At 40.6% G+C, this 24,302-nt stretch overlaps 1 protein-coding gene across 3 annotated transcripts in view; it reads left to right on the forward strand.

Moving 5' to 3' along the window:
* Positions 1–24,302, forward strand: part of arhgef10la (Rho guanine nucleotide exchange factor (GEF) 10-like a) — a 117,512-nt gene that overhangs the window by 37,960 nt on the left and 55,250 nt on the right. For all 3 annotated transcript variants that reach the window (XM_085457373.1, XM_085457375.1, XM_085457374.1), the window contains 7 exons: positions 2,223–2,315; positions 3,075–3,245; positions 5,232–5,377; positions 6,287–6,459; positions 9,273–9,388; positions 10,721–10,848; positions 22,000–22,100. In XM_085457373.1, the coding sequence (XP_085313499.1) occupies positions 2,223–2,315; positions 3,075–3,245; positions 5,232–5,377; positions 6,287–6,459; positions 9,273–9,388; positions 10,721–10,848; positions 22,000–22,100 (928 nt within the window). The remainder of the gene's footprint in view (positions 1–2,222; positions 2,316–3,074; positions 3,246–5,231; positions 5,378–6,286; positions 6,460–9,272; positions 9,389–10,720; positions 10,849–21,999; positions 22,101–24,302) is intronic.

Consider the following 24,302-nt stretch of genomic DNA (forward strand, 5'->3'; position numbering starts at 1 on the left):
AAAGGCTGTATGGGGAACTGTTGCAACTTTAATGCCATCTGCATGCGAGCGCACGTGACAGACATGGGAAGAAAAACGAGGATGTGTTGAGATTGCCGGCAGCACCATGGGGTAACATTACTTTCTGATTTGTTGATTGAGTATCTGTTTTGCATCAGCTGGAAGCATCACCAAGCTGCAGCTCATAAAAAATTAACCCGATTAATATTATGTATTAAACTGCCTATCAGATTTAATTACTCATTAATTGCAGGTGCTTTAACACCTAGTTCCCGATCATTTTGGCCCACTTTTATCTCTGGTGGGAGCTGATGTTGATGTTACATGGTTAAAACAGTTAACCCCCCCCCACCCCCGTCTTTCTAACTCTCTTAATGGAGATACCTTTTAGTTCCTCATATATTAAGAAGCAACTCCAGGGTTTTTCTGGACACTTCTTATTAGTGTGGAACGAGGAGTCCTACTCTGCCTCACTTGGTGTTTCCCACGACCTCTCTATTAAGTGAGAGTATTCAGATCATGTCCTGAATGAGGAGTCAGGTGAACGTCTACGGCATTCAGATTATCTGAGACAGTATTATGGTTTTATAGGCCATCTGTGTTAGACAGATTTGACTGTACATGACTGCCCTCCAAAAGGGAAATAGAGACCTTCTTTTTAAAACTGCTCTCACCTTCAACTGCCTGACACCACTCAAACATTTTAGTGCACCAAGCAGGAAAGAGCCCATCTCCAATGACGTCTTGCCTTGGCCAGATGTGGTGAAAAAGATTTTAATCTGATCATTTGAAATTCTTCCACTCAGGGGTCACCTTTGGTTTGTTAAGTTACCTTAAAAAAGTTGTGTTTGTCAGTGTGTGAACATTAGATCAGGTAGATACGATCTTAGAGATCACTGCCTTGTACTTGCAATTGTGTTTGAATAGGAGGGTGGTTGCAGACTACTGCCAACTTGTCTTTGTCAAATGATTGTGTGTAACTTGTCTTCTGTGTTAGTATTTTCTTTATACAAGATGTCTCGTCTTAAAGCCCATTTACAAGGAACACTATTGAGCCACAACTGATGGACAAGAAACAAGTTCAAATCTTTTGCCATCATTAAGAAACACTGGTCTTTGATAACACTGCATGATCAAAAACTAATGGAATTATGACATGTAATGAATAAAAAACCAGTAGCACAGAGGTGTTGTTTTCTATGAAAGACTGTGTTTTCTTAATTCTTGCTGATGCATTTTCATGATAGCCAGTATGGGATCATAAAGGAGATATGTGAGAAAATATGATGAGCTAATAGTGGAGGTAGTCGTCAGCTTTTTTCATGAATTTCTTCTTTCATTTGAGGATGGAAGCTCATTTCCAGCGAGTGGCACGGGAGTAGCATTCGTATATTATTTGTATAATATTCAAATTACATTAAATTATGGACTTTTGAAAGTGAACATGGACAAAATACTCTCGTTTCACTTGTTAACTGGTTTAAATCACTGTTGAAGAAAATCAGTCAGTTTTCTTGTCCCATGATTCTACTAACAGGGACCACTAGCACATAATTACATCTAATCTAGGGTGCATTACACACAACATAAAATGTCATACACCAATGACTCCCACCAGCATTAATGCTCCACCAGAACCATACTCGATGGGCTCAAAGGGATGTTTGGCCAAATCCAATTCCCCCTCAGCACAGACATGCCTGTTGTCCGTAACTGACAACCTATCCTATTTCAAATAGCAGTCCAAACTAAAGTCAATAATGATCAGCAAAACAGTTTATGTTTTAGTTCCTAAACATAAAAAATGAGATGCAAAACGCCTTCTGGTCTTTTTCAATATTTCTTTTTTACAGTTTGGTTTATCCAAACTGTTCCACCATACAGTCTATTAAATAGGTCCAGTGATTTGTCTTTTTACACTGGCGGTGTCATCATGTCATAGACTTAACACTGCACCAAACGATATCTTTTCCTGACCTGCACCCACAGAAATACATTAGACATAACACACTCAAAGAAACTCCCCTTTTATGCACTCATATGACTAATACACCCTGTTTTTCATATCTTATTCACCCACTCACACACCCACACGTGGTCTAAAGAGAATTCTGACTAGATCCTTTTAAAGCCGGAATAACATAGTTTCCTCTTAATGGCCTTTTTTGAAAGACGTTTTCTCTAACTGCACAACTCTGTTTTCTTTTTGCTTTTGGTTTCAGAAAAAGCAGGCATCAAGTGTTGATCGGATCACTCTATATGGCCTGATGGTTAAGCCCATTCAGCGATTCCCTCAGTTCATACTGCTCCTGCAGGTATAAAGTGTTGTTTTTAGAGCCTAGTAATTTTATTTCTTTTATTTTAATCAATCTCTTTATGTCTTACTTGCTTTCAATATAAGAAACCTTGGTCACATTAAAGGCTGAGTATATAGACTAATAAAGATGAAAAGCTGCAATGCAATGGATTATGGGTTTTAACTCCAAAGTACATTTCCTCGCATACTTTCAAAGCACGAAAAGTAGCTAGCCACATCAGTTTTTCATATTGCTGTCTTTATGTCCTAGCTTCCATTTTCCATTTTGAGCAAAGATTTGGATTTGAGCTTGACTTGCTGGATCTGCAGTAGCTCATTTCATCCCTCAGTAGGCATTGATTATCCATGAATTCCAAAGATAAGTTATGAATGTGAATCAGGCATTTTCTTCCAGCCTAAACTCAGTACTCTAAAGAAGAAGTGTATGCATTAAATCATACATTACAGGGAAGTAGACCTGAAGGTGCAGCTGAGATGCATATCAAGAAAACATTTGACTTTTCACTGGGTCATAGATGCAGATGGAAGGCACAGCACAAGCATGTTAACAGACATCTGGGGGTTTTAAATCTGTTTTGTTGATTGTGTGCTTTATAGAGCTAACACTGGAAGATCAGTGTGATAAACATACAGTGAGCATTTGATCCTTCAGGCCACATTAATTCATTGTATTTTAGGATAAAGGTAAAAACACTGAATGGCTTATAATTCTAACAAGTTATACCTTTACTTAAAACTTTTTTGTGACCTTTTTTAGGACATGCTTAAGAATACGCCAAAAGGACATGTGGATCGCCTGCCCCTGCAGCTTGCTCTCACAGAGCTAGAGGTGCTGGCCGAGAAGCTGAATGAACAGAAACGAGTAGCCGACCAGATTGCAGAGACTCAGCAGCTAGCCCGCAGCGTTAGTGATCGCTTGCTCAGTAAGGTGACTGGATACGCATGCACTCCCGCATAAACATATCTACATTTGCACACACGTACATATGCCCCAATCAAATCAGCTGTGAACCAGTCCACTGAGCCCTCTAACTCCACGTGTTGTTATCACTGTGAGCCAAACACCTGAAAATTAAACTAGTATAAAGCAATCACTTATATCACTTTCCCAAACATTAATCTAGGGAGGCATTTTTATTTAGAGAAATTACCTCATAGAAACGATGCCCATTATCATCCCAAAACAGTACCAAATGCAGTGGCAGAGGCGTTGCTTCTCCATTACCACTCTGAAATTACAATCCTGCTGCTGCGAATCTGAACAAATGCTGCTCTGAATAAGAAGAATTAGGGGGTAAATGAGACATTTAATTGGAAACTGTAAGAGAGCTATCTCTTTCACCCTGTCGCTCTCCCTCTTCCTTTCTCCCTCTCTCTCCTCTTTACCTCCTCTCTATTCCCCTCTTGCACTCCATTGCTTACTCTCTTGCTTACCTTCTCACTCAGCTTATATACTCTTCTTCTCTTTCTCTAGTGTGACTGCTTTTTTCTCTGTCTTCTTCACTTTTTCACCCTCCCCTTTTTACTTCTCTCTATCAGCCCCTGCTTTCCAGGACTCCGAGATGAGCTGATTCGGCCAATCTCCTCCACTCACACAGAATTCCATTTGCTGCGGTGACACTGCAGAATTCCAATAGGAAACACTCGCCTCTATTGCCCCCATAACTATCCAATGAAATATTCATTCTTTGTCTCAAAGTATCTAAGTCACCAGAACAGGACAGATAACCATGCGAGAGAGTTTCATACACGCACATACACAAATGCACTCACATGAGCGCACATGCACAGTGCACTGCCGTGTGTGTCTATTGATGCTTGAAGACTTTAAGAATGTATTCTCATAAGAGCCCACATCTCGAAGGAGCTGTATGGTTTTGTGCCCATCAAATAGCAGTCCAAGTCAGACTAATGAGTCATTCTGTGAGCTATCTGAGCCAAAATCAGCTACTTCTTGTAGATAGGACATTCTGTTTTCTGAAATGTGGTCAGCTGCGTTGTTGCACTGCAGGTTGTAGAATGAACGCAGCAGAGAGTTTCATTATTTGCTCAAATTCGTGCCTTTTAGCGAGCACAAACATCAATGTATCAGGATGTGAGCTTCATCTTTGAACTTAACCTGGTGCTTGCACTACAGTGGTATTCTTTTAATTGTGATGAGTCTAGCTTATTTTGGTGCAGTGTGCATAAAATAAAAGTATTGATTTAGCCAGTCATAAAAGAAGCTGGACCAAAGTGATAAAAAGCTTTCCTTTGCCATTTCTCTTAGACAAACATATGGATGACTGAAAAGGAAAGCATGTGCCAACATAGTGTAGCATAAATTCCATCTGTTATTGGATTCTTTAACTGTGTCTCTGTGTGGGTGTTCGTGTTAAAGGGGTGCACGCAACAGCTAATGCATTTGTATACCCGTGTAGTTGCCCTGTTGTGGTGGAAAGGATTGCATGTCCAAGTGTTCATAAGCTAAGCCAGTTTGGATTCTGTGTTAGTGGGATGGTGGAGAGCATAGTATAGGCAACAGGACAAGGAATAATTGTAAGCATATTTCTGAAGCATTGGGCGAAAAAAATCCGGGCAAACCTTTCTTGCCCTCAAATTAAACTGAAGGTTGGCTTTATGATCCTCTCTCATTACTTAAGAATAGTATGAAAAGCAGAGATAGGCAGAAGGGCATGCGTGGGCTTACTTTAACTAAGTCTGTAGAATAAACGTGCTTTAGATGTATTTGCGTATACATTCAGGACACACACATTAAACGACCTTGGGAAGGATGAGTGTGTTGCTAATCCCTGATGAGACATCTGTTCCTCCAAGCCTGACTTGTGCGTCCTCCAGGCACTGAACTCCAGAGGACTGGCCCTTTGTGATACTGTCTTCTGTGCCTCTGATCTGATTGCTGTGTCCCTTTTAGCAACTGAACTCGGAGCAGGGGTCACTCGTCCTTTGTGAGACGCTTATTGAGACTGTGTATGGTGAGCGGGGACAAGTCCTGAAGTCGAAGGAGAGAAAGGTCTTCCTCTTTGATGATGTACTCATCTGTGCCAACATAAATGTCAAGTAAGTCCCTCTTGTAGAGCAAATTGAGCTAAATGCCCTTGCATCCTAGAACACTTTGCTAATGCGTTCCTAATGTGTAGTTCTAGCATGAAGTTGTGTGCAAGTTGCGAAAAGACAGTGTGGTACGCTGCACGGTTAGAAGAAATTGCTATTAGGTGGCAAAAGGCTCTAATGTTGTGCCCTAGGTTTCGCAAAGATATTTTGGCAAACTGCATAGTAAAGAGAAATAGCTGCTAGGGGTTTTGAGCACTATCTGGAATTGCAGCAGCTTTATCAGCTTTAAACAAATGGTAGAATACCTAACTACAGCTTCAGGACTTCTAGATTACTGACATAAAACATTTTTTGGTTTCTGTCCAATTTATCTTATGTGACAGCACCACTGATCACATCTCTCTCGCTCACTCTCTTTCTGCATTTCTCTCACTCTTCCCTGTCTCGTTCTGTCTGTCCCTCTCTTTCTTGAGAGAAGTAAACAGGAAAGGGATTTTGTATATTTTGCAAAGCCCCTGTCAAAGATGTCGCTTAAAGCCTTCTTGTTCAGCCTTCAAAGCAATTATCACTCTTCGTCTCATTCAACTCGAGTGTCCCGAAGTTGACTTTGTCTGCCCTCCAGGAACTTGACAAACCGATCACAATGTTGATTGTCTGCGTGATTACAGGAATACATGAATAGCAATGAACTCCTCCTCACAGCCAGGGGTACAATTTTGGTGAGGAACATGGGTGATCATAAAAATTCTAATTCCCACTACCAACCACCTTTGTAACATTTCGCAGAGCATCTCGTTCCATCGAGTGTTTGGTGTAGTGCTTTTAGCGGGAGCATTTGGCTAGAGCGAGGTTTTCTCTTGAGTTGTTTTCCTTTTAATTACATCCCTCCTTTTTTTCTCTCTCCGTCTCTAACAGAGGGCCTCCAGATATCAGCAGCCTAGTCCCTGTTGGCCCCAAGTACACCATTAAGTGGAGCGCCCCCCTACTACAGGTGCAAGTAGTAGAAGTTGGGCAGGAGGGCTCTCAAAGCAAAGACACCTTGTTCCAGCAGAGTGGGGCTAAGAGGCCAAGTGGTACCTTCACGTCAGGTAAAAACAAGAATGCGAACACGCCAAACTGTCTTTTCTCATTTATTTTGTTAATCTCATCACTGGGACTGACTGTTAGCCCCAGCCCTTGCTTCCGACTCAGCAAGCCTAATCTGAAGCATCGCATGGAGGGGAGGAGATGCGTCCGCGCTGCTTGTCACTCTGATTGAGGATGTGTTTGTGAGGAGGATAGTGATGATGGTCACTTGTTCTCATCTGCCTGGGGTGTTTTATCTTGGAGAGCGATGTGGGGCTAGTGAGCCCCCTGCTGCATCATCCTCGCAGTCTCATTTCACTCTCTGATAGACCACAAACACATCTAGAGTGGAGTCATCAATCTGCAGAGATTATTCCCTCCCTTTCCAGGCCCAATTAGAGAGCCAGTAGCTGTAGATAGGAATCTGTGGTTGAAACACTAGTTCTCCCACCACCCCTCACAAAACTCTGGTGTATACAGAGCTTGACGAGATCCCTGATAAATGTGCCATGGGAAAAGGGAGATACAAAGCCTTATCAGGATGTAATGCTACACACTTTTTAAAGTTGCAGCTCCATGACTTAAATATTAATGGCGCCTTCTTCAGAGCTCTCCGTGTCACGCTCGGTGAGCTGCTAGTGTTTTGAGAGTTGGTTTAGATTCTCAGAGGATTTAGTTTTTGCAGTTGTTCAGGTAGTCTGTGGTTGTATACTCACTACATTGCTGCAAGGTTTTGGGATCGTTTAGGGTTAGCTCTCACCCACCTGTCTGTCTTCCTTACCTGTGTACAACTCTGCAAATGTTATGCCCCTGAGAGGTGCTGGATACTGATTCTAACATTCTCTGTTCTCTTTTTTTGCCATTTCGACACAGTGTGGTAATCATAATCATGTCTATCCAGAAACCTCTCTGAACATCTGGGGGCTGTTTCCCAAATTTTCATTCTGACTGGCTGTCCCATCTATTTAGAGTCCCCTGTGATGTCATTCAGGTTTCGGGTGTCTAGTCTAAATCCTTCTCTCGCTCAGCATGGCTCAAAATGGAGTCATTTTTCATCTTCTGCAGGCCCCAGTACCCTTCTTTATTGAAGAAAGCTGGCCTTCAGGGACATGCAGGCCAGTCTTTTTTACTCTACCCAATGAATCTGCCTGTGTCTCTATCGTGTTGTCTCTCTACTTCTTTTTACTAATACACAGAAGACCTGACAATGTTTATGGGTTGTTTTTTTTATTTCCTGAAAAGCCAATTGTGCCATTTGTTTACTCTCATGCTGTCTTACCTCGTTTTGCCCTTTTTATTGCTGCTTCCCTTTTGATCCACTCCCAGAAAAGCTATTTTTTTTGTCAGAAGTGTAACAGCGGGCTTTGGCTGGGAGTCAGACAAGGATTTTGGTGCAGGTGTGAATCTGCATTGTCTCTAAAGCTACCAGCTAACATTACCGGTACAGCAGCTGAGTGCAAGGATGGACCCCTCTGGGCTCAAGCCTTCCACACCAGTGAGTTATATGCCTGGCGGCTCGTGTGGATAGCCGTGTCTGAGTGTATAAACCATATCGTGCCTCACCAACTGGATTACGCTGGATTACAACTCAGCACATTCACCTCTCTGGCCATAGCCAACAGCAAGCCCGCAAGGACTCGACAAACCTGCACAGGGTTCCCGGCAGTCTCCTCGGGGAGAAAAGAAAAACGTTGTTTTTGCGGCTCGCAGCCCACCTCTTTGTATTCAGATGTCTCACCTATTGATTTCCTTCCACAGATGACAGATGTCACTGTCTCTCTGTGTCAAAGATCCATTAAACCCCAAAAGCTGCAATGGAGCTTTTTAGATGAACAATACCAGGCTATCTCTCTCTGTCTCTCTCCCTTCCCTATTTTGGCTATACCCTAATTTCACGTATGCACCTGAATACACAGAAAGCTGCAGGTCCCATTGGACATGCATGCCTCACCAAGCCTGCCCACCAGTTCTGCTCTTCTGCTACTTTATTGTGTGGTAGTGATGACAGTACAGGACAGCTCTGGAGCAAAAGCTACCTGCAGAATTTAATTAGGTGGTTCTCATAGTGCCTGCTGCTTGGGAGATGTGGGCCAGGGGAGCTAGGACTGAGGATGGCAGACAGGAGGAGACGCAACTATTGATTCCTGGCAGTAGGAGAGGGAGACTTTGAAGGAAGCGGAGCTCAAATCGATGCTGAATTTTGCGTCTAATGAGACACCTGCATTCCTTTTGGCCAGTAAAAGGGCATCATGGCTCCAAGTAACAGTTTCTCCATCTAATTTTTTTTTTTACTCATAAATTCACTCTCTGTAGTTCAACAAATAATTAAGATCGATCCATCTGCACATCGAAGCTCTTTTATTAGTGCCACTGGAGTTTCAACAAAAGCAACTTTTCTTTCAGCACTTCCATGAGTTCTAAGGAACAACGTCACCATGTTCTTTACAGTTTTTGAACACTGTGACCTTGAAGCTTTTGCTTAAATATATAAAATTCTTTTAAAACCTAATCTGGCCAGTTGGTCCATAAACTGAGTACATTTATAATATAAACTGAAGTGGGATTGAATCAATTTATTTTTTATCACTCAATTAACGAGTGATACCGGTACCGGTCCGAGGCCCGGAGGTTGGGGACTGCTGCTGTAAACTGTCCACTTGTTACAGCTTCTCAAACCTGAAAAGTCTCTTCATTATTATCCACATTTATTTTTGTAACAGTAACATATGTAATATATTCCCTCATTACTAGCAGTTGTTGAACAACGTCTTATTCTTTAAATAACAGTAGAGGTGGTCATTTCATAAACTCTCCAACTTTGTGTGTTGTCTCTTAGGTAGAGCAATCCTAGGCCCTCCACGGCTTTACCAGGAGCTACAAGAGCTACAACATGACCTTTCTGTTGTGGAAGAGGTCACTCTGCTCGTGGGTACATTGGAAGGGACATATCAGGTACTTGTCTCTTTATGCGACTTTTGCTGTTCCCGGAGTGTCTCACAGGGAAGTGTGTATCCCAGAACATTTGTAGTACAGCAAAATTAGCTGAAAGACAAGGCACTGGACATTGGCTTTGTCAGTCCAGCTGACTCTACGGGCCAAACCACAAAAGTCACAGTGTGTCGTTTGTCATATGGCTGCAAAGGCTAAATCTCTCAGAGTTTGCTTAGAGAACTTAATTGTCAACTATAGAAAAAGAAGAAAAAAATTTGCACTGACCTTGAGGCATGCTGTTCTCCTCTCAGAAACCGCTTTCAGCATCACAAATTATTCATAAATGCGTTATCTCAAGGCATGGAATGGAAATGGTTGAAGTATGGAATGTGTTCTGTAAACTGACAATACCTTCTAAGCCTTGAGAACACACTGAAGATTCACAGAGGTAGCAAAGACAACAATGAAGTATGCTCAGTTAAATTAAATCTCTGAACTCAGTGTAAACTCAGTGATCACATTTGGATAGTGAAAAGACCGTTTGGAGAGTCTGTTTCTGTTCCTGTAAAAGATATTGCAAAAGGCTTCAAGATGTTTTAAGTATGAACAATGAGATGTATAATATGCTTCTCGGATCACTGGTTTCAAATTCGTCTAATTATCAATAGTAGCACAACTGTGAGAATGAGATGCACCTCTCATATATTAAAGGAGTGTCAGATTTGTTATGTTGCAAAAGAAGCTGTCAGTACCCCTCCTGCAGAGTTTAAATCAGGGCACAGTAGTGCAGCACTGTCACATTAACAGTGCCATACACTGCATACAGTAACACCTCCGGGGAGGTATACTCCAGCAATCACCAAAGAACCTCTCAGGCTAATGGTGGCACCTTTGCCTCCCTGCACTTAATGAGCATAATGTCCTCAGGAAGAGTGATATTCGCCTTGCACTAAATGACATTCACTTTCCACAGAGTTCTAATATTGTCCGCTGAACAAATAGACAGAATATCTCTGCACAGCTCATTGACTTCAGAAAATTGATTTGATTCTGTTTGACTTGAGGGTCTATGTTTTACTGTAAAATGGATACTGGTACTGAAGTCAATTCAGAATTTCGCTTGATAAGATAAAAATGCTTGTTCAATATGTTATTTGAAGCACATTGCCTCAAATCACCTACTGCAGTTTTTTTTTCTCAAATGGATGTGTGGCAGTTTCTCAGTTTGTGTGCAACAGTATCAAGTACATCTATAGTATACACCTGTGCTCGGTGCACTTGGGTCTGTGCTAGATGACCTAGTGTACGCTAGAACTGAGAAACAATTTTTAACTGTGTGTTTTTCTGTCAAAGAACCTCAACACCACTGTGGCCCAGGACTGGTGTCTGGCTCTGCAGAGGCTTATCCGCATCAAAGAAGAACAGATCCAGAGTGCTAACAAATGTCGCTTACGCCTGCAGGTGCCTGGCAGGCCAGACAAGTGAGTAGTATTTCACATACAAATGTGGATCCAAGTAAAATGTACTGTTTAAGTGTATATGACATGAAGAGTAAAAACAAAACAAAACACCATTAACAGTAGTTCAAAAGTGTTTTTTGGTAAATGGTTTAAATGTTCAAATGATGAAATTACCAAACACTGACACAACCTGGCAGTCACATAAACCACTAAACGATAACACCCAGTGATGAGCGTTTTATAACCAATGATTATATTAATTAGTTATTATATTACTGTGCATGTTCTATCACCGTGGAGAATTAGGCTTATGCTCGGCTAGAATCCATGCTCCCTATGCTTTGCAACATTTTTACTTTTCCATGCCAAGCAGCCGCCGAGGCTGATAGATGAAGCCCATGCGCAACGCAAAAAAACTGCAGTTCCTCAATTGGACACTTGAGCTTGAGTCATTTAAAAATTCCAACATTTTAGTAGAAATAAACATGTTTAAAATCTAATTGAAAAGACCTTTTTGGTCTTTATGATTTACTTATTTTTTTATATAACTGGCATACAACATATATTTCAACCATTTAAATTATATAAAGGCTTAAAGTTGTGACTTATTTGGTTTTTGGCACTTGGTGAGTGCTATTTTGTCTCTGTTGTGAGAGTGAGAAAAGTGGTGCTTAAAAACACAAAAATCTACAACCACAATTTAAAAAAAATGTTGGAACGTTGTGTAACTTGCAAATCAATACAGAATGTAATAAGTTACAGATATTGTGTTTTAAACTGACAAAAATCTAAAAGATAAAAAATGGCAGAAAAATTCAAAAAACGTTCCAGAAACATCTGGAAACTGAGGAGACCAGTTGCTTGATTTGTGGGAGAATAATGTTGTCCCCTTATTGTCGGATAGAGGATTCTAGCTGCTCCTTGGTTTTCTTTGCTCTTTGTTTTTTTTCTGTTCCGTGTTATCAAATGTTTTTATTTGTCAAAGTCTGGACTGCAGAAAGGTCAGTTCAGGACTCAGACTCTTTCATTCCTAAGCCTTGTTGTTGTAATAGGTGTAGTATGCGGGACAGTATTGTCTTACTGAAATATTCAAGGTTGGTCTAAAAACTCTATATATACACCTTTCTGTATTAATGGTGCCATTTCCGTATGCACAAGTCCATACAGTCAGGATTTGTTATTTTGCTCTGATAACAAGCTGGGTGGTCTTTCTTCTCTTTAGTCTGAAGAACATGGCTTACATTTTTTCAAAAAAAGAATTTACAGTTTTCCGTTTTCCACTTTGCCTCTTTCAATTTAAACGAGTCTTGGCTCAGAGAAGACAGCAGCGTTTCTGGATCACGGTCACATATGGCTTCTTCTTTGCATGGTATAGCTTTACCTTACATGTGTGGATGGCATTGCAATCTGTGTTTACAGACGCTGATTTCTGGAAATGAGTCCATGCAGTGATTGACACGACAAAGTCAAGTCTATTTTAATGCAGTGCTGTCCAAGGGCCCAAAGGTTATGAGCATCCAATACTGAGTTTTGACCTTGTCCCTTGCACACAGAGATTTCTCCAGTCACTCTCCATTTTGTGTTGATATTATGTATTATTATGATGATAAGAAATTCAAAGTCTTTGCACTGGGAAATTTTATTCTGACAGGGCAGTTTTTTGCAGAATGGTAAACCTCTTTGAGGCTCTTTTTTTTATACCCAGTCACATTGCTGACCTGTTGCCAATTAGCTTAATTAGTTGCAAAATGTTCCTCCAGCTGTTTCTTTTTAGTACCATTTACTTTTCCAGCCTTTTGCTCACAACTTTTTAGAGTTGTGTTACAGCCATTCCATTCCATTACTAGCATAAGCTGATTACTGCTCTAGGGCTTTTCTAATGGCTGTCCACAAACCGGTCGCTGATTTCACAGTGGGTACATCCATCTTTTATATACAGTCAGTTACAGTTCCAGCTGGCAAAAGCTGTGGCTGGAAGCTTTCTGTTTTTGGGTACATTTGTGCATATGTTGATACATCTCACAACATTTCTTAAGTGCCTTGAGGAAACATTTACAGCTTTGGCACAAAAATTCACTTGGACTCATTTGATTAGATTTTAGAATTCAGAGGTTAATCTCCTGTTTCAAGAACACAGCATCTCAGGAACACTTGAATTCATTTATATTTGCAGCAAATGGTCACGAGTAAATGTTGAAACAAATGTTTTTGGCATTTATTTTTTTTAACATTGACTTTTTATTTATGGTATTTTTTTAAATGCCTAAATTCATATATTTTTATATTTGTTAATGTGACAGAGGCAGAAAATACTGGAAGAAAAATAGGAATGGGTAAAAGCAACAGGAATTGTGGTGACATACATGCTCTTAGAACCGTGGGCCAACAGGCACCTTGACCTTTTGCAAATCAGAGGTGGGAACAGTTTGTTCTGTCGTGACTGCGTAATTACCCAACTCAAATAATTCATTTTATTCAGTGCTTGGATTGAATAATGAATTGTCTCCACAAAATTTTCTTTTTCGAGCGTATAATGAGAAACGTTTTTTGCTTTGGCCTTTACTTAACTCTCGGCCCCTAATGTGTAATTTTGATGAATTGCCCGGTAATATCTATCTACATTTACGGTGTGTTTATAGTGTCTTGAAATGCAAGATATTCGGTCCTATAATTGGATTTCCTAATATAAATGTTGTAGTCTTATAGTTCTTTTATTTAGTTTTATTAAGTCACAGAAAATTTGTAAAATGCAATACTATGAACTTTCAGGCATGTTTTCTTCAATAGTCCAAAAACAAAAAAACATTTGATTTTTTTTTATTGTCTTAGGTTAAAATACAAAGCTGCATACAATGCACAGAAGGTTACCTTGCACAGAAGTGCTAGTGTTACATGTTGAGGTGCATCCTGGTGGGTGGATTGACTAATGAATGACTGAACACCTACTTAGAGACCAACAAAGACGGCAAGGAGAGAGCATATGAGTAGCTTAGAGTGCTGGAACAAGAACTGGAAAATAGCAAATAATGGCAGATTATAATGGATTCCATTTTGTGGCTTCTGCTGGGAATAGGATAAGAAAGAGGCAAGGGAAGACAAAAAGAGAAAGATTGCGATAAAGAAGCCAGAGCCCTGCTGAGACATACTAAGCAGGGGGAGGAGAGGAAGAAAGAAAGAGTGAGAGTGATGAGCGACCTCCCCCATGAAAGATTTGGCTTGGTGCCGGCAGGGCAGCGGCAGTCAGAAGAGTGGGCCTAATGCTTCAGAGCCAGAGAGAATCTAACTGTGCCAAACCAAGCTAAAGTGACAGCTTGAGCAGCGGAGCTGTGCAGATCACTTCTCCCACATCTCCTAGCTTCCTCATCGGCTGTCACACCAGGCCTGCAGGGCCAATCTGCTTACTCAGATGTTTGGTGGAGCCAGATGCCACGCTTACAAGAGAGTCCCCGAATTCCCCTTTAAGGGGTACCCTATTTGCTGAGTTCCTCTGATAATGTCATTAGCAACTGAACTGACAAGGAGATTCCCCACCCCGACATATGTCCAAGCTGTATATTTGTACTTAAAAATTCAATACTGTAGAGCAAGACTCGTGTTGAAATCATACTTGGAGTTTTTGTGGTGACGTAAAAGATAACAATGTCAGCTGAAAGAGAGAACTCTCCTGTAGGGAAAAAGAGCCAATTCTGGTTGTGTGATAGCAATCTAATTCGGGCTGGGCCTCAGTGCTGGGTGGCTGGACCGGCAGTGAGCCTCGGGGCTGGGGTGACAGGTGGCACAGCGGGTACCCGAGCCATTCTGACACTACCCAGGGTGCAATAGCAGCAGATTGTAGGGGAGAGCAGTGGACAGACTGGCTCTATTTCTCTCAAACACACATGCGCACACACACGCGCACACATTGTTTTTTTCCTGACTGTCCTTTTTTGTTTTGTGACTAATATGGTTCACAATTTCTGGTTCACAGTCTGTGTTTCTTAGAAATGCACACACACGCGCGCACACACACACACACACACACACACACACACACACACACACACACACACACACACACACACACACACACACACACAGCTCCTTCCTAACTGTCTTTTTTCCATTTTGTGACTAGTATGATTCATAAGCATCACACTGCTTCCAGCACCTGTATGTTACATGTATTCACATATACTTCCCACTGACAAATGCAACTGCAAAAAGAGCAAGCATGTATTTCACACGATGAGGCACACACATTATGGGGCAGAAACATAGATACACACTCTCGCACGCAGAGCTAAGCCTTTGCTCTGCTGGTGAGAGAGTGGGACCGCAGCAGGGACCCCCTGTACTGAGTTGGTCCCCTCCTGTCTGGCCGCAGGCGACTCTCTGCAGTCAGGCAGCACATCACAGCCTCCACACTGCAAACAGACGAGTACGTGGAGAGAATCCCGACTGCTGCCTCAAAGGCACCAGCCTACGTGTGACAGCAGTTCATTAACATCCTCTTTTACTGCGTCTGCAGGAGCAACCACAGGCATAGATTCATGGACCATACTGGCAAGCGATAGATACAGAGTTCAAATTTCATAGTTTAACCAAATGTGTTTGTTGCTTCATCCACTTACACCACCAGAACAGCATACACAAAAGAGCAGTAGCAGAGAAACATTTTTTTCTTCCTTTTTTTATTTAACGGAAGCTTTTATGTGCCGAATGCCTGCAAGGCAGGTGGAAGTACTTCAGCTCGCAGTCAGATGACTGATTTCTAGTGCATTCTGACTGAAAGTCTTATCTTTGCATCTGGACAACAGAGGTTTTTCTTTGATTGTTCCACGTGTCTAACAAGAAACATACAGAAGGCATGACTTGATATTAGTACCGGAAGCCCTAGTTTCAGGAAAAGGTTTCTTACTTGGACTACTTTTTTAGCTTTAGATTAAAGTTATTCATGCTTTGTCCAACTCTCAGATGTTGTCTGTCACACAAATAAAAGGGGACTAAAATAGAATTGAACTTTACATTACTCTTTTAGTAGAAATTGATAATTAACGACAAGCAAATCTGCCGCTTGAACAGGCAGAAAACTAACTGAATTGTTTGCAGGGAAGGGCAGCGGAGTAACTAAATAACAGGATGACTCTTTTAATTAAGCACAGCTGGACTGAAGAGAAGGGATCTTGTGTCGGCACTTCTGTGATTTAGTTACCATTTAGTTATCTGGAACAATGAGACATATATATACTGAGGTTGGCAGGTGAGGCAAATCATCAGGCTGATGAGTAAAAGCACACAACAGAGTGAGGATCCTGGCCACCGGCCTAAGTACTGGAAAGCATCCAGGGCAGCGGGAGACACTTGTCCCAAATTTCTGAAGATGGCAGTGTTAGTATAACATCTGTAACATACATGTGAATACATACTTATGTGAAAGGCACTCCACCTTTGCACCTACCTGCGCTGTTCTTCTATTTATAGCCACTTTTATCCAGGGACAGGTTGCTCTTTTGTTTCTTTTTCTCCCTTCTTATTCCCACATGTACAGTACCCACATTCGCACAAGTATGTGGCAAAGAATAACCACCGTTCTCTACTATGTGCTAGTTATCGTTTGTAGTGAGGCTGGAGCTGAGGGGCACCTAAGACACGTTTTCCATGGTCAGCTTTAAGTGGAAACATTTTACTCACTGCTCGAGCAGTCAGGGCTGCTGGAGGAGTATGCTCTCATTAACTGAAGAGGTATCTTATATTATCTGAACCTGTTTCCACAAGAACATATTCATAAATAGCTTTTTGTTATGTATTGATTTTTTTTTTTGTATAAATGCTTCTAACCTTTACACCATGAATTTTAATTACTAGATACCACTCAATTTAGATGTCAAATGTTGCTCTAAACCTTTATTTATATCTCCAGCGCCTGACAGTAACATCAATGAGATAGTGGACGGCCCACTCAGCTGTCTGTTCTCCCCTTCATAGTTATAAAGATATGATTCTTGTGAGTTAACATTAACTTTTCATAATGCAAAGAAAAATAACTTGTACTAACAACAACTCTGCCAAGCTCACAGAAATCTTTAAATGAATAATTCCATATAGCTAGAGAAAGTGGGGGAAAAAACCCACTTCACATCCAACACTGCTTATTTTAAATGTAGCCTTAAGCTGTGGAATAAATCATATAATAAGGTCACCTCACCCTGTTAACTACTTTAACTGTAAACACCGAGGCAACCAATTAAGATGAAATTAAATTAATTTTAACCATGTCCTCTAAGTATAATTCTTTTGTGTAGCAGAGAGATTTCCACTACAAGGATTGCAGGCTGACTTGAGACTTGTATTAATACCGACAAGCAGATATTTACTTGCGATCAACAGTATCGCAGATAAAACCACAGTGTATGCTGTCCGTGTCTGTTTTTATTGTGTCATCTGCAGGAGGGCTGTGCTGGTACTGGATTCACAAACATTTAAGTATCACGACTGCTGCTGTGGCGGTTTGAGCATTCATTCAGATTTTAGGCGCTCTGGAAGTTGCAACCTGCATCACCAAAAGCCAAACATGATTTTGCACATTATCATGAAACGCCTCTATAAATCAGATTCGATCCTGACGCACTTTAAGTGTATCTCTCCTGAAGTTCCATCAAGTCATACCAGAACTACATCTGAATGCTTCCCTTAGTTATCTCACTTTTTGCAGAACAAACTTTCTCTTTGATTCTCTGGAGGACGGGGTGAACTGAAGGATGGGTGCATGACAGGCTGCCACTCAGCACTCAATCCTACATCTGTCCCGTCCTTGTGCATTAGTATCACACGTGTGCTTCGGCACTGACCTGCTCTCATAAATCCATTGGGCGAGCGCCTCTCTCCGCTCCCTTGCCCCGCTTTGCCCTCTCTCTGTTTCCCTCCCCTTCCCTTTTCTCTCTTTACCTCTCAGCCTTTCTCATCTCGCCTCTGCCAGCATGCCCGAGTCTAGTTCTCCATTCTGGCAATGCACCACACCTGCACTGCGGCTGTCAATCAGAGGGCAGGAGGGAGGAATGGAGACTGCGCTCAGTTTAGCATGTTTGATGCCGTGTGGGCATGAAGTGTTACCTAAGGAATGTAGCCAAGAGAGTAGTTGTATTCTCATCACACCCTGTCTACCCTTCTGTCTTGGGCAAATTGCCTTTCCTATATTTAAGCAGCAAATTGTATGAATTACACCTCTTTGTGAAAGGTCCACTTTTTCAACATGTCAAGGAAGTTTGAGATCTTAGTTACTTTATTCTGTTCCTGTCTTCAATCTCTCTCTCTCACTATACGTGTGTGTCTCTCTCTGACGTTTTAATCCTTCCTCTATGAAATTAAAATTAACTTGTGGCGGGCAGTGGCAGGTATGACAGAAGCATAATATCCGACTACGCACTGCTCTCCACTCAATTGCCTTCTAATGATTCCTGAGTGTGAAATTGTCTTTCTTATGTGTGCCTGAGACCCTAGCCCCTCCCCACCCCTTTTTCTGCATTCCCTTGCACTTTTTTTTTCCTTTCATTGCCTCAGAATCACTGCAGAATAGCTGTACAGGTGACTGAAGGTAAAGCATTATTTTGGAAAGTTGCTTAGCGCTCTAAAAAGATGTCCCATCCTTGGCTAGACAATTTACTTGCACTTCCAATAAAGCCAGACACCACACCACCGTCTGTCTGTAGTTAGACACTGACTAACAATGAGTCATTGTTAACTCGGGGCAATCTTTGCCAGTCTTGTTTTAGACTGCTAGGAATTTAGAGGTTATTGTATTTGACTGAAAAGAGAGTGAAAAATCAACACATGCATGACTAGTGGTCTCAAGCTGACAAAAAGCCTGACAAAAGGGGATGCTTGAAGAGACTAAGTGTTTAGACAGGCGTCTATTACAGGCGTCTATTACCTGAGTTTTGTGTTTCTAGCACTTTACACAACCTTTAAGTAATGGCATTCAAACAGAAAATCTACTTTAAAACATTTTGCTCTGGGAGAGACCTTGCATTTCACGACCCATTTTGATACCTGGTTTGGTAATCACTTGGAGTGTTTTCTATTGGGTGGGAAAACCCGCTTAAAGCTTTTACATAAGACACGCTCAGTGTCACAGGCATAGGTCTTGTTTCAGCACCAGGAAGGAACACATTAAGCTGAGAATCTTGGGGTGTCGAGACCTGTCGAGATTTCCTGCGTTCAGGTGAATTTTAATGCACCAAATTGTTTTTTTTTTTTTTTATGTAACAACATTCAGGCACTAGCTAACAGTTTAATATAGACTGCAGTATAATGCAGTTAGACTATTGCTTTCAAACAATTACCCTCAACTTTTATCATTTACTGTTTACTGCTGAGTCAGCACACATGTGTTTGTGTGATCCCAGACGTTAGTGAAAGGTAAAATTTCTATCTGATATAGCACAATGGTGCTCAAGCGCATGGCAACCATGCATAGTATATAAAGCATTTGAGTGCTTTAAGCTCAAGCAGCCAGGAAGGCTCAGCCCATAACAATTTGACTGACGTTTATTTGTTCACCGCACATGTTTTTTTGTTTGCAACCCAGGACTACAGAGAAAAAGAAATTGACCAGAGGGGATAAAGGAGACACAACACCAGCTGGCTTTAAGGCTATTGACAGTGTTAACAGCTGGCAAATTTAGGGTGGTTGGCTGTGCGTTAGGGAGGAGTCAGTGCAAGTAAAATATTTTGTCTTCACATGTTTTCACTGCAGTTTGCATTGATAAAATTCAGATTGTTCTGAATTCAAATTGTAGTAACTCCTTTGTGCTATTTATCACGAATAATTTTCTGTTTTCTGTTGCTCACTTGTCAGTTTGTTTCCTAAATCTGAAAATATGCACATATTCAGAAAATATGGGAGAATGTTGAACATTTTCAGTTGTTGGTTACTGTCTGCACTGTTGTTTTAATTGTTTTGTTTTTTACTTTTTTGAATTTTTATCCAATTTAAAAGTTAGCATTTTTTCCCCTTTCATATCATACATATTTTAAACTCATGTAATTTTAAAAGGACTTTACGAAATAACCTTTCTAATTCTACGTGCTGCCTACCTTGAAGAAACAACCTGTAAATACATGTAGATACTGATAACCAATATTACCATAAAGCATTGGAGGCAAAATGCAAATTTGTATAAAGGCCATAAGCAAACTATATTAATGGGATATAAGGATGTAGGTCATTTTTCAGCTTTGTTTAACTTCAAGTTATGAGTTCATAATGGAACTACACATAAACAGAGTAGCTAGTGTTGTTCAGGGCATTTGTTTCCTCTGGTAAATTATTCCCTTTCCATTTATTCAACTTTTGAGCACCTTCATTAATTAATGACTAAGTTTGTCTTATGGTTTGCCAGCATATTGTGTATTTTGAGGATAAAGAAATGCCCAAATCACTCATTCCCTGTCTGCACTCCTTGTAAGAAATCTACTAATATCTTTGTCACATTAAGGCTAGAAAAGAGTTAAAAGAAACTTTTCTTGTCACTCTAATAGCAGAAAATGATTCTGCTATTAGAGTGACAAGAAAAGTTTCTTTTAAGTATGGTATTCATAAACTTGTCTTCCTTTTAGATTGAGAGATTAAAATCTTGTTTTTTTTTTAAAGAAAAACTAAGAAAGCTGTTACATGCTGACTGAAATTATATTAATTTAAAATGAACATGTATTTCCAAATTTCTCAGTATGTCAAGTATAATAATCCTTCGTTCTACCAGTCATTTTGTTCCTCTATTCCTTTCACACACTATCTGGTCTCCCACTGTTTCTGAGTTTCTTTCAAAAGAGCCTGTGCTGGTTGTGCCATTGAAGCCCATGCATTAGTGGCATTTTGAACACTGGAGGCTACCTATAAGCGATTTAGCAGGACCACGCTGTGTGATCATCACAAGCTAAACTGAATGTTGACGTACAGGCTGAAATTATAAAGCCCCAGCTTACTGGACTGAACTGCTGTAAAGCTACAAGCAGGCAAGCAGCTGTTATGACATAAAAAATCTTGTTGTATTAAACTTAAAGTCCCATGAAATGAAAAATTTCTTTTGGTGCTCTGTTGGTGCTGTTTCTCTGAGCGTATTGTTCTGCTTTCTGCTTTTATATAGAACATCTCGAGAATATGTCAAAAATGTGCTTTTGCTGTCTTTCGTGTGCCTTAAAGGTATCAGCCTTGTAGTGCATACAATGTATTAATAACGATAAATAAAAAGAGGTAAATCTAAAACAAGTTCACCAGCTTGTCACTTTAATTATGTGTTAAAGCAGACTTTTTGATTAGTTTAGTTCACAATTTAAACACATTTGAAACCCCTTTTTTTGGCATTTCTCAGCCAGTTATAAACTAATGCATGGCCGCAGTTTGTTTTGTTTGGTTAAGGTCATTACTGCTTGGTAGCGCACAGAAAGGAGTGATTACATGCAACAGTTAGAGTGTGATTCCTCTGCTTTTAGAGCTCCATTGGTTGAATCCTCCCTGCTGTTTTGTTTTGGGGATCAAGAACGCCTTTGCATTTATATGTTTATTTAGTTGTTTTACTGCACCAGTAACACTGATGCAATTTTCAGTTCAGTGAAATGAGACCTGTTAAGCATGCTGTTTTTTCCCCTGTTTTCCTCATTCTGGTTTAAGCTTCATGCTTTCACATTAATGTGAATTTGAATTTGTAGCCTTCTGTTTTGATGTCACAGTGATGTCAGGTCTACTTTGTTGTATACCACTTAAAATGATCCCAACAACACAGACAAAATCCATCCATTCATTCTTTTATCTTTTTATCCAAGTCAGGGTTGCAGTGGGGCATGGAACATATCTACGCCTCCACAGCTTAAATAGGGTGTATGCCACAGATCTAACAGAGAAACAGACAATCATTCACTCCTACTGTCAATTTAGAACAACTGATTAACCTAACCAGCATGTCTTTGACTGTTGGAGAAAGCAAGAGTACTTGGAGAGAACCCATGCAGGCTAGACAGGAACATGCAAACTCCACCCAAATGCCACCAAATTGCACAAATATAATAAAAATAAAAGAAATAATACCCAAAAAGTGTTTCTGCTATTGCTTAATAATGCCTTTCGATGCCATATGATGTCTGCATCCATCTGAAGCTGAGTCTGTGTGTTTTTTTTTGTGCATTTGTTTTCTCCACCAGGTCAGGGCGTCCTGTCAGTTTCATGGTGGTCTTCAACACTCCTAACCCCCTTAGTAAGATCTCATGGGTCAACCGTCTGCACTTGGCCAAGATTGCACTACGTAAGCACACACAAACACACACATTCACAAAGGCATGCAGCAGTCTAACACAAACAGAAAGGATTACGAAGTCATTTCTTTTTAAACGGGATGATGTAATACAATGAAATGCAATGACAATGTTTTAAGTCAGGCGCTCAGACACATCATCAGTGTTTGCTTCTTACTCTATTGGCTAAGTACTAAGTATTACGGCTTATGTAAGCAGAGAAAAGGATTCTCACTTGGGTCACCTGAAGTTTATGTTGAACAGTGAAGCAAACTGTTAAAACAACGTTACGTTAATACAATTTTCCATCTGTCTGTTGTGGAAACAATCGTCAGTGATCATTCAGGAAAGATTCCCGCCTACGAGTTAATGAAGTTGCTTTGTAAGGATGAAGGTTACTATTGGGACTGAAAAAGCATTAGCTTTAGAACTGTTTTATAGCTCTATATCCTACCATTTTTAATGCAGTAAGTCTTCTTTTTCTAATTCTGGACATCACGACTGGGTATCAAGACTTCACAACGTGCACATTCAACATAGAAAGAAATAAAATTGGCCAGACCCTGCCCAGCAGGGAGCAGCACAGTTCTTCTTTATCTCCCTAACCTCTTTCCTCTAACCCTTGTCTTGCTCTGCCCAGACTTTTGCCTATTATGCAATCTGACCATGCTGTAGTACAGGAGATCTTCCTGTCTTTGGTTCATCGGTGCATTCTGTCATCCAGTGGCAAAAGCAGAAACAAGACTCTCGAGTACAGTAATCTGTTTATTTATCCATGAAGGCGCATTTTCGACTTAATCACCACCTCTGTTTCCTTTTTCCAATCCTTTCCCTTTCACTGTATTGCCTTGAGCACTTTTTATGTCACATACAGTTTATTCTGGGTTTGTTGTGCGTGCAATGTGTCCCCTTACACAGCTCTTGTGCAAAATCAATTGCACTGTGAATGCTGTTGGTCTTCCAACAAAGCTCTTGTGCAGTTTTACTGATGTGGTTTCTTTCATCCAAGAGGCTATTGCATTGAGTGTTAGCACAGAAAAAAATAGTTTTAGAAGGTTTTGTAGCTAGATTAAAGAAAACTCAATGAAATGTCTTGTTTAGATAAGTGGCCATGTATTTGGGAATGATTTAATACCCCTACTGGGCTTTGAAATGAACAGGGGGTCGGATAAATCTTGGTTGTGCAACGGTCAAGAGGAAATTTGAAATGTTTTGTGCTTTACAGGATTTTTCCCAATAACTATACTTCTGCTGTATCTAGAGATTCTCCAATCTTGCACATTACAATAAAAAAACAACACTGGATTCTTCCCATGCGCTGCCGGCCTACCTCTCACAGCAGGGGTATAGAGGTGCAAGAAGCATGAAGTGCACCTGTAGACCCTCCAGTAGATCCTGCTGTATATGGTTTGTGTCAGAGTGACATCAAAGACATCAGGCTGAGAGCAGAGGATTCTGTGGTGGCAGTGAAGCACAGCATCCCCAGTCTTTCCTTGTTGCTCTCACCTTTATCAGCAACACAGCAGGCGTACTGATGAGGACAGCACCATAGTTATAACACGCAGCTCTCCTCCCCTATGGCTTCTGTGTGGACATTATTCAAAGCCAAATCATGCAAATTAGCCATAGTTGTCATACTCACAAGGAACCCCCATGCTGCAGTTATTACTCATTTATATAGACCATCCATATCAAATATGAATTCAAGAGAATACTAAGGAGAATACAATGACCAGAAGAAGATTAAAAGTATGCAATTTTAACCCACTGTGCTTAAATTAATCCAGTAAACAAAATATATTTGGCATTCACATGGGAGGAAGACAAACATTGAATTTTCTTGGTTTATTGGATTTGAGACCTTTAGAAAGAACCTGAACAGCCTGAAGACAATGGATAAAATGCTATCAAAATGTAAATATTGTATTGTATTATTAATATTATTTTACTGTAATGTTTATTCACTATAACGGCAATGTCAGCACCTATTTGTGTTTGCCACGTTACCCTTCTACCTTGCAGTGTCAAGTGCTTGTCACTGACATTACAATTTTTCTTTGACTTAGAAAAGTGTCACGTTTTTGACATATCTAAGATTGTAAGATTTTAGGCCTTTAGCCAACACTGCTATCAAGGCCATGTTACCATGAGAACTGCAGTAACATACATCTAGATTTTACCATCACCAACATGACAAGCAGTCAAGTGTGAGG

The sequence above is a fragment of the Copadichromis virginalis genome, linkage group LG5 (assembly GCF_057382275.1).
Source record: "Copadichromis virginalis isolate Kocher_CV1m ecotype Utaka linkage group LG5, C_Virginalis_male_GT1.1, whole genome shotgun sequence".
NCBI lineage: Eukaryota > Metazoa > Chordata > Actinopteri > Cichliformes > Cichlidae > Copadichromis > Copadichromis virginalis.